Below are 10,969 nucleotides of genomic sequence, written 5' to 3' on the forward strand. Positions count from 1 at the left end.
GTACTTTAAGTTCAAAACAAATTCAATACCCTAAGTTCAGAATTAAATAAATAATCAACAATCTCAAAACAACCAATAAACTTTATAAATTATATCAACAAATCAAAATTTCAGAAAACTCTAAGTTCAAAAGCATTACCTAAAGAAGAGCACCAGAACTACTAAAATTCAGAAGAAGAAGTGGCGTAGACGGCAGCGGCGTAGGCGGTGGCAATAGCCTATAACACAGCTCGTTCAGGATCCGACAGCTACAATAGTGACGGCAAAAATGACGAGAAGTGGCTCTCAGAGAGGAGGGGGCGCTGCCGGAGAGATGAGAGGGGTAGAGAGAGAGTGGGAGGTGAGAGGGTTAGAGAAAGAGAGACAAATTCAAATGAGGGGGAAGAGGGTTCGTGCTTCAAATTTACGGCATAGTTACCGTCGGCTTTAAATCCGACGGTAATGTATTGCGGGTCGCCAAAACGAAACGTTTCACTAAGTGGGTTTATCGTCAAATTTTTTCAGCGATAAATCTGACCCTAAAGAACGTGTCAAATTTTTTTTATTTCCTTCCAATTATTACCGGCGGCTTTATCATCGGAATAGTAAATCCGCCAGACGGAAATAATTTGACCTAACGAATTTGATGTCTAATCTGTCGATAAATCCGCCGAAAAAAGCTACGGCTATTCCACGATACTAAATCTGATGGTATTCAATGTTTTTCTTGTAGTGCAATTAATATTAACTAATTTTTTTTATGGTAACATTATTTTTTAAACCATTAGTTTTTTTTTGTGGGGAAGATTCAAGATTTAAGGTTAGGCTTTAGAACATTTCTCATAATTTTATGTTTCTATATGATTAGAGTTTTTTTCTTTTCTTCTATGTGTTTTCTTTTGATATGCTCCAGGCACTTGGTGCTGTGTACTTTTCTATCTTTATGGTCAAGAATGGTTAAAGAGTAGAATAACCTAATATATAGTGTCTTTTAAGGACACATTATGGGTGCATGCTAATTGCTAAGTAAGCTAAAAAGACATTTTTATATAAGTTTTCATTAACTTTGTTTCAATACAATCAGTTTCTTCAACAAGAAATATTAAATAAAAAAAATATTTCAATTTATCAATTTTTAGAAAGGATAAAATACAAAAAATATTATTTTTGCAACAAAAAAAATGGATAAAATATATTCAATTCATTTTTAAAGGATGAAATGAGAAACATATGGAAAAAATAAATTAAAAGACATTTTTTTTAAATAAAAGGTCTACAACGTTTAGATTTTAGGAGACATATTCCTTAAAATTAGAAGTATATTATATTAAAAAATCATTTTGTTTCCACTAACTTTTTTGTTTGGAAGTTTTTTATAACGATATTTTTTAATTCGATAGATTAAGAGATATTGGCCAATGAATTACTGCATATATAAAGTAAAATTCGAATCTTTAATACTTATTTAAGTGGACAAAGATTAAATTTTTTTAGTTATCCACGATATATCGGTGTATGCATAGAATTTGATCTCTTCACACTTACTTAAGTTAGGTAAACAAGTGAGTTGACCACTCTACCAATTCAATTGATTAATGTTTGAATTTTTTATTCCAAAATTTACTTCGGTTACAAGTCCATTTATGCCCAATAGTAAATAAATTTTCCTAATTCCTATATCCACGTGCAATTTTCTGTATCACTAAGCGGCTAATTCACTTTTTCTTCCACTCCTTACTTTATGGGTTTTTTACTTAAATAAAATAAACCCAAGCCAAATTTATTGAATTTCCCTCAATAAAATTTTAAAAACGTGAATCTACTGGGTTTAAGGTATTTGTGGCTAAAACACACCTGGTTGCCATAATTTATGTGTAGTACGTCACTTTGAGCCCCTAGAGCGATTTATGCTTAATTTCAATAATCTTTAAAGTCCAATTACAATTTATTTTTAAATTATTAACCCTAAAAAGACTAGAACGATTTACAATGAAAATAGTTTCTTTAATTTAATTTAATTTGTACATTAGTTACTTTAAATTAAAAAAAAATTACCAATTTTTCTTTACTTTTAATAATCTTCAGTAACAATAATTATTTTTCTTACATAGTACTCCAATCAATAAATTATGTAAAACAAAAACTTAAATTTTAGTAATCTCATTGATTTTTATACACGATATACTAATTTTTTTTAATATGCTCATAATGTTTAATATAGAGTATTATATTAAAAGAATATTATATAATTAATTATTTGGAGTATACTATATATTTAATATGTTTATAATAATAAATATTAAATAATTAATGAGAGTACTACTTTATAATAAACATAAGGAGAATATAGAATTTAAGCAAAAAATATAGTCCAAAAAAATCTAAAAATAAATAACATTAAAATGCAATAATTTAATGATAAATGGGAGTATTTTTTAAAAGTTGCATAAGTTTGTACTTTAATAAGATGGACTCTTAGATTTGGTCTTTTTGTCTAAGTGGTAAGTAGAAGGATAAATTTTTTAAAGACGGTCAATTAACTGTTTTACCATAATAGATACAGGATTCACACTTATCATAGTATGACTGTGACTATGGTAGTAAATTATTGGGTTAAGTACTGAAATCGTCCCTAAAGTTTGGGGGTAAAAATCAAAATCATCTTTGACCTTTTTTTTGTTATTAAAATCATCCCCAACGTTACAAAACGTTATAAAATCGTCCTTTTGTCCATAAATAAAATTTTTGGGACAATTTTACCCTTAAACAAAAATAAAAAAATCCTCCCCTATAAAACAGTCTGGATGTGTATATCTATGATTATCTGATGAAGAGGCAGTTGCATGTTTCTGCCATGGCATTCCAGGCCGAAGGAAATGTGTTGACCGACCCTGTTGGTAAGTTAATAAGACCCTGTTGTTACATGCTCATGCAATGCTGTTCCAATTTGTTGAATTTGACTTATACTTCCAGCAATAGATGCGCCTAGTAATAGACCTTGAGGCAGCAGATCTGATGCCACCGAGCAACGACGACTCGCGGACAGCGGCGAAGCTTGAGGCCTTCCCTCCCCTCTCCCTCGGATTCTCTTTCTCCCCCACTCTCCTCTCTTTCTCGCCCCTTCCCCCCTTTCCCCCTTCTCCCAATTCTCTTTCTCCCTCAGCTATTCTTTTTTTTTTTTTATAATTTTTTAATGAAGAATAATTTAGTAATAAAAAAATTAAAATTAGTAAAAATGACGATTTTATAACGATTTGTAACGTTGAGGATGATTTTAATAACAAAAAAAGGTCAGAGACAATTTTAATTTTTATCCCAAACCTTATGACCATTTTAGTGCTTAACCCTAAATTATTCTGTAAAAGTTTACTATGATTGTGTAGTAAATTCTAATTAATAATGGATCATTACACAAATAATTTCAGTTTCAAAAATTATAAGTGTGAAAGGTGGAAATAAGTATTTATTATGGTAAAACAATTCATTTACGGTCTCTAGAAAATTCATCCTTCTATTCACTATTTAAAAAAAAGACCAAATCAAAAGTCCATTTTATTAAAGTGCAAATTTACACCACTTTTACAAAATACTCCTTTTTGTCATTAAATTATTGCATTTCAATGTTTTTTTTTTTGTTATCTTTATGTTTCTTTAGACCTTATTTTTTTGGTTAAATTCTGTATTCTCTTTTGTGTTTATTATAAAATAGTATTCTCATTAATTATTTAATATTTATTATCATAAACATATTAAATATATAGTATACTCCAAATAATTAATTATATAATATTCTTTGAATATAGTACTCCATATTAAACATTATGAGTATATTAAAAAAATTAGTATATAGTATATAAAAACCAATTAGATTACTAAAATTTAATTTATTTTTTTTTACATAATTTATTGATTGGAGTACTATATAAAAAAATTATTGTTACTAGAGATTAAAAATAAAAAAAAATTGGTGAATTTTTTTAATTTAAAGTAACTAATATACAAATTAAATTAAATTAAATAACTAGTCATTATAAATCGTTCTAGCCTTCTTAAGGTTACTAATTTAAAAATAAATTGTGACTAAACTTTGAGGATTACTGAAATTGGACATAAACTCGAGGCTTAGAGCTACGTACTATACGTAAATCGTACTAATCAGGTATGTTTTAGCCTCAAAATACGTTAAATTTACTAGGTTACTACGATTTATAGCCAACTTTAAACCCTATTTTCTTAGCACAATTTACACTTTTTTTCCAATGACTCATGCATGTATAAATCATTTTTGAGTGGCATGATTAATATATTATATAACCCTCGTGCCCCTAAAACGATTTATATAATAATAAGAAGAGGATATTCACGTTTCAAAATTTTATTTAGGGGAATCCAATCAATTTAGCTTGAATTTATTTTAAGGTTTAAATTTTTTATTCTAAAATTTACTTCGCTTATAAGCCCATTTAGGCCCAATAGTACACAAATTTTCCTAATTAGTAATTACTATATCGACATGCAATTTTCACTCGGCGGCTAATTCACTTTTTCTCCCATTCCTTATTTTAGTATTTCTCAACTAAATCTCAAGTCTCAACACAAGTGCAAGTGTCTAACCCACTACTCAGCATAGCCGTTATCATCGTCATCAGGTTTTTACGCTTTACAATAACTGTTCAATCTCTGATCCTATTTTTTATTCTCGGCGTCTATGATTTCCTTTTAATTTGCTATCACTTTTTTTCATTTTTGATGTTAGATACTTTGGAAATTCTCTGTTCCTGCTTCTATTTTCTTTTTTGGATATTAGGTTTTGAAAAATTGTATATAGCTATAGAAAAATCCAATTCGTAGACTCTATTAATATTTCTGCGGTTTTTAGTTTGATTCTGGATTTTAATTACTCAAATAACAATATATTAATTCGTTACTACCCAGACTACATATCTCTGTATTTAATTTAAAAGTCAAAGGGTTTTTTTGGTAAGAATGGCTTGAGATATCAAGAAATAAAATAATTTTCTTCAAAAAAATAACACATTTTTAAAATTCCGTCTGAATATGAAACATTAGAAGGTTTAAATTTTAAAATGTTCTAATTTACTTTCTTAAAATTTATTAGCTAACTTTCTTTCTCATGTATGTGTAGAAGTTAATGTCAATAACTTATTGTTTGTTCAATGTGTTAAGAAATTTACTACTTAACCAGTTATTATTTATTATTGATCATTTATGTGAACTTGTATTTTACTCTTGCTAAAAATTAGTGTTAAAAGTTGAGAATCGACAATGTGTCCCTTTACAATTTTGTTTTTAAACGTAAACTTGTCGTCATCATATCATTTTGGTTCTGCTTTAGTGCTGTTGTTCATAAGTTTTTTCCCAAAATGAATTTAATTTTGATGTTAAAACTTAAAACATTCTGAATTGTTTTTTGAGTATAATTTATATGTACTGATACACTTATTTAATTATATTTATATGTTTAAGTAATTTTTTAAGTAGTATATCTACAAATCAATTATTTTTAACCAATGTGTTAACATATAATTGGTCAATACTTACATGCAGTTATTTTTAAATGAACAATTAAACTTCAAATTTTACTTGTATAATTAGTTGTTTGACGTGGATGAAAATTAAATTCTTGTTTTTGTTTCTCAAGTTTTGTTAAATGTACATTTTTCATAGTTGTTTTCGTTGAAGGATGAATAAGCGGAAGCGAGAAGGGTTGGCTTCAAATTCTGATAACATGAACGATGCAGAGCGCATAGTGTATAACGTAATTCACAGCAAACAAAACATGGGGATTTGGATGGCAGACATAAAGCGAGAAACATCTCTCCCTGAAAGCATGATCAAGAAATCCATTAAGATGCTTCAAACCAAGGGTGAAATCAAGGAGGTTGTTAACATTAAAAACAAGAGCAGGAAGCACTATATGGCAGCCGGTTTCGAACCGGCCGACGAAATCACCGGTGGGAGTTGGTATTCAGAAGGAAAACTTGATCAAGAGTACATATTTCGCTTAAGGCAAGTATGCCTTAATTACATCTCCAGGAATGTCGTTGCGAATCGCGATGGCATTTTGGAGTTCATCAACCAAGGAGGCTATTTCTCTGGAACCACAACACAAGAGGTAGATCAGATTCTTGGAAATTTAGTTTTGGATGATAAGATTATAGAGGTGAAGAGCACTGGTTATGGGGATTATGAGAAATTTCCTGTTGGTAGAGTTTGTTATAGGTGCAAAAGCAAAGGAAGTGTTAATAATGGTGAAGGGAAAATTGGTGCCATGGCTTCAATTCCATGTGGAGTTTGTCCAAGAATTAACTTGTGTTCACCAGATGGCTATATTTCTCCCAAAACTTGTGAGCTTTATCAGAAATGGTTGGACTTCTAGGTAATTCATGTGTTAGTTCTTTTTAGCTTTTAATTTTGATATTAGTCTAAAACAGCTTTATACATATATTTAATTATAAAATATAATATTTAAAAAATAATTATCTTTTATATTATTTACGTAATTAATCATTTAAAAGAACGAATATAATTAGACATTTGTGTAAAATATTTTATATTGTTAGTATATTAAAATCAAACTATTATTTTTATTTACACAATTTATTTTTAATTTATAATTATAGAATAAAATATGAATGTGCATGTTGTCTATAAATTTATAGAGTTTATTGTATCAAATTCATTCAAGAAGTTGATAATTGTGTTTGAGCATTCAAAATAACATTCATTTGACCCTTAATAATAACAACGAATAAATTTATTCATGTGTCTAGGTCGTTTATTTACATGCGTAGATTCGGAAATACTGTAAAAAAAAAAAAACTTTAGAATAATGTTATTATATATATTTTAATATTAAAAGGCACATGTTAAAATTATTATTAGTAAAAATTTTAATTTTTTTATTTTAATAAATATAAAAAATATATTAAAAATTAAAATTTGCACTATTTTTTAAAAAAATTTTAATTGATAATTTTAATTTGTATTTTAAAATACATGTTAGTTAAATTCTATATATAATTAATATCTATTTGTCATATTATAATTAATTTTGACTGTGAATAGAATTGGTGCTTCATGATGAGTAAGCATCTTAGGCTCTTTGCTAAGTCTTTTGGTTTTGATGAGTTGGTTCTTTAAGTGGGTGTTCTTCTGATTTGGCGATGGAATTGGTAAAATAATGTTTTGGAAAGCAAGGTTTTTATGTTGGGTTTTAAATGAATGAGCACATGAGGCATCGTGCGCCTTCATTTAATAGTATGATATATAAGGTGTGGTTAACAATGAATTGTTGTATATATAAGATAAAATCCGAATATAACACTTAATTAATCAGACTAGTAAATTAACTACTAAATTATTTGATTTGTGACAGCGGACTCATTCTAATCTTATTTTTGTTGTAGTTTTTCTTTTCTCTGTTGCTTGCAACCACCATTATTAAAATTAGATCATTTTATAAATACAAGGGTTGAAGTTCATCTCTAAATAACAATCAACTCATCATTATCTTAAAAAATTCTGAGTCTCTCAAATTTATTTAGCTCAAAATGACAAGTTGACAACGAAGTCATCAACACTTTTTCTTGTATGTAATATTTTTCTTCGTTCTTTACCTCCAACCATGCATAGCCAACTACTAATTTCTCAGATTTATAGAGAACAGTGACCTACCCCATTATTTTGCAAAATTTGCGCTTGAAAGTTGCAACAATCTCCTGAAAACTCTAGGGTTTTACTATCCATGGCCTTTGACCATCGAATGTGGGTACAATTAAGATATTACTTACTTGTGAATTGTGATTAGTTTTAATGAACATAAGGTAAGCTGTTAATTTTCAATACATATTATTTTTCCATGAATCCACTTTTCTTTAAAGTAGAAGAAAATACATGATTTTGATATCTAACATGTATTTCTAACAGACAAAATAATTTATAGTCTTCAACATGATAAATTACATTTATTTTTGTAGATCACAAACTACATATTCAATGGCCAAATCTAATTAAACATGATACCTAGCTTTGGGATCATAAACCTCCCAAAAGAACCTGGATCCCACGTTTAGGTTTAAAAGCAACCAATTTCAAATAATTCTTAGAAAAAGTGTCATCCAAAACAATATAATTATATTTTTTAACAATACGCTATAAAAAGGTGTCCTGATATCAATGGAGTGAATTACATCTCTTATTCAGTCACAATGTGTTGATTGTGCCAAAATAATAATCTCTTTCAATTTATTCCCTGATGACATCTAAAATAATATACTATAAATGTTAATAAATTACTTTTCTATTTTCAGAGACAAGTAATTATTTATTCATTTTATACAATTCTTTGCAAATATTATTTCTTTCAATACTATCAATTAAGAGAAAAGAAAACCATTTATATTTCAATGTTGGTTATGAATCTAATAACAAATAAAAAAATATGGTTCATGTTATAACTAGTTTATGTTATACATACTAGAGGTGCTACGTACGATAGTTTAATGGAGGATTTATAAGTCTTAAAAAATGAGAAAAGCATTTTATCATCTGTCTCATATATATTATTTTTTTCCACCATACAACCGTCTATGAAATAAATGCATTAAAGACAAAAACTCACATACACTTATTATTATATAAAATTAATAATAAAAAATTATTAGATAAAAATTTAATTAAATATATTAAATTATTTAATAAATTTTAAATATTAATTTCATATAAATATAATTGTATGTATAATATTTAAAATTTTGATTTAATTTTTAAAATTTTTTAATATTATGATTTTAAATAAGTAATAAATTTTACAAAATTTATACTAAATTTTATGATTTTACGATTTAAATCTTGTTACGATTTTTATTTTACGTATTTAATTTGTCATTTTAATTTAACACAAAATTTTAAAATTTTTATATTTTGATTGTATCTGAATTTTTACTTAGATAAAATTTTTTTAAAATAAAAGTTTAATAAATTAAAAAATAAAAACTTAATCGACATTGAATTAAAATAATAAAACTTACGCATAATAAAAATAATAAATTTAACCGTAGTTAATTTTTACTTTATTATTTTACAATTATCTTTGGCTTAGAGAACTTTAGCACATAAATGGAAGACTAGTGAAGAAAAAGAGAATCTTACGTGTGAATGTATTATTGGCTCGAATTGACAGAAGGTGTTACCTGATTGGCCACGTTGGACGCAACACACAATCACACTTGACAGTTGACACTTCCCTTCCTTCCTTCCTTCCTTCCTTCCTTCGTGTCAATCGGAGCATCAACAAACAAACAAGGAATCAAATCACTCACTCAAGTTTCAGAAACTCAACACAACGAACACACTAAGCCACATTGTTTTCATTATTCCAAAGCCCCCCAAAATCTGTGGATTCTATTAAACTATTCTTTTTTTTTTTATTTTGTCAATGAATAATAGCTCAAATGGTATAGACTCTCCATATTCAATTAAGAGGTTGCGGGTCTCCTATCTTTCCAAATTTAAGTTGAAGTAATAGCTCAAATGGCATAGACTCCCATACTCAATTAAGAGATTGTGGGTTCGAGTCTCCTATCTTTTCAAATTTCTATTAAACTATTCTTATACTTTAGTTTATAAGAACAATAAAAAAATTTTGTGATTCATAAAGTCAATTCAACAGAATACATAAATTTAATTATAATTATAATTTTTATTATTTTATTTTTTTAATTTTTAATTATTTTTATCTTATTTTCATTTTTTATAAGATAATGCTCTATAATATATTTAGTTAAGACTTTTTTATTGTTATGATAGACTAACATAAAAGTGTAGTTTAATAGATTCTATAATCACATCACATTCTTAAATCTCAGATCCCTAGTTAACGAGCTATCTTCCATTCCTTTCATTCCATGGAGCATCGAACACCCAAGCTTTTCTTCCTCCTTCTTCTATGCGCTATTTGCTATCATTCTCTCAGCGCCATCGCCGTGTATTAATTCATTTCTTTTTTTTTTTGTTTTTTTTTTTAAATTGCGAGTTGACCAAACACGGCGCAAGCATTTTCCGTTGGAATTTTGCAAATTTTCGTTGGATCTCATTCTTAATTTTGCGCAGAAAGAGCTATTACGACGTACTTCAAGTATCGAAAGGTGCGAGCGATGAACAGATAAAGAGGGCGTATAGGAAGCTGGCATTGAAGTACCATCCTGATAAGAACCAGGGGAACGAGGAAGCCAATAAGCGATTTGCCGAAATTAACAATGGTAGTTACTTAAACCATATACGCTTCTTTGTTTCTTTATCCATGTTTGATTCTTTGGTCCTTTGGCTTTTGCTATGCTATCATGTGTTTGGTGATGGAGCAAGTTCTTCATTTTAAGTATATATGAGGTTAGTTTCTATGTGACATCCAATCAAGTGCTACAAGGTATAAATTTTATCTTCTTGATAGCACCTGATTAGATGTTACTGTGAAAGAGTTCAGCTCATTGACACTACCTACAGTGTGATATTAGACTAACGAAGAGAGTTTTATCCCGTAGGGTCAAAGTCAATTAAGCTCTAGCCGAATTAGCTGGAATACCCTGTCCTAGATACTAATGATTTAGACTGAAAGGAGAAAAATTGTATAAATGGTGGCTTACTGCATCAGTTTTGCTTCCAACTAGTTGTCTAGGAAAAATAGATTAGATGTCGTAGCTTTATCCCTACTACTGGAGTTTAAGAATATTCTATGCCTCAACACAGTTCTTTTCAATTTTACTCTAAAACCCTCCGTCCAATCATACCCTCAGAGGATGTTTTGTTTTTTATTGTTGTCAGCATATGAAGTGCTGTCGGATAGCGAAAAGAGAAGCATCTATGATAGGTATGGCGAGGAGGGTTTGAAACAGCACACTGCTGGTGGAGGTAGAGGTGGTCCTGGAATGGGAATGAACTTCCAAGACATCTTCAGTAGGTAAGTCTATAA

At 28.5% G+C, this 10,969-nt stretch overlaps 2 protein-coding genes across 3 annotated transcripts in view; both read left to right on the top strand.

Moving 5' to 3' along the window:
* The first annotated feature begins 4,555 nt into the window (after positions 1–4,555).
* LOC107618535 (uncharacterized) lies at positions 4,556–6,425 on the top strand. Its single transcript, XM_016320626.3, has 2 exons — positions 4,556–4,628; positions 5,683–6,425. The coding sequence occupies exon 2, from the start codon at positions 5,684–5,686 to the stop codon at positions 6,377–6,379; it is 696 nt and encodes a 231-aa protein (XP_016176112.1). The 5' UTR covers positions 4,556–4,628; position 5,683; the 3' UTR covers positions 6,380–6,425.
* A 2,872-nt stretch (positions 6,426–9,297) lies between these two features.
* The window catches only part of LOC107618534 (dnaJ protein ERDJ3B), a 6,747-nt gene continuing 5,075 nt past the window's right edge, over positions 9,298–10,969 (top strand). The window contains exons 1-4 of one of the 2 annotated variants that reach the window (XM_088500152.1): positions 9,298–9,398; positions 9,837–9,988; positions 10,114–10,262; positions 10,822–10,957. In XM_088500152.1, coding sequence (XP_088356278.1) covers positions 9,909–9,988; positions 10,114–10,262; positions 10,822–10,957 — 365 coding nt within the window. In that variant the 5' untranslated portion in view covers positions 9,298–9,398; positions 9,837–9,908. Of the gene's footprint in view, positions 9,399–9,828; positions 9,989–10,113; positions 10,263–10,821; positions 10,958–10,969 lie in introns of both variants that reach the window. The other variant, XM_088500153.1, reaches the window with a different exon arrangement.

The sequence above is a fragment of the Arachis ipaensis genome, chromosome B9, assembly GCF_059453495.1.
Source record: "Arachis ipaensis isolate K30076 ecotype BB chromosome B9, ASM5945349v1, whole genome shotgun sequence".
Classification (NCBI taxonomy): domain Eukaryota; kingdom Viridiplantae; phylum Streptophyta; class Magnoliopsida; order Fabales; family Fabaceae; genus Arachis; species Arachis ipaensis.

Bases quoted from the DNA above. Each gene is read 5' to 3' on its own strand.
- LOC107618535 (XM_016320626.3), top strand. From the start codon at position 5,684: ATGAATAAGCGGAAGCGAGAAGGGTTGGCTTCAAATTCTGATAACATG.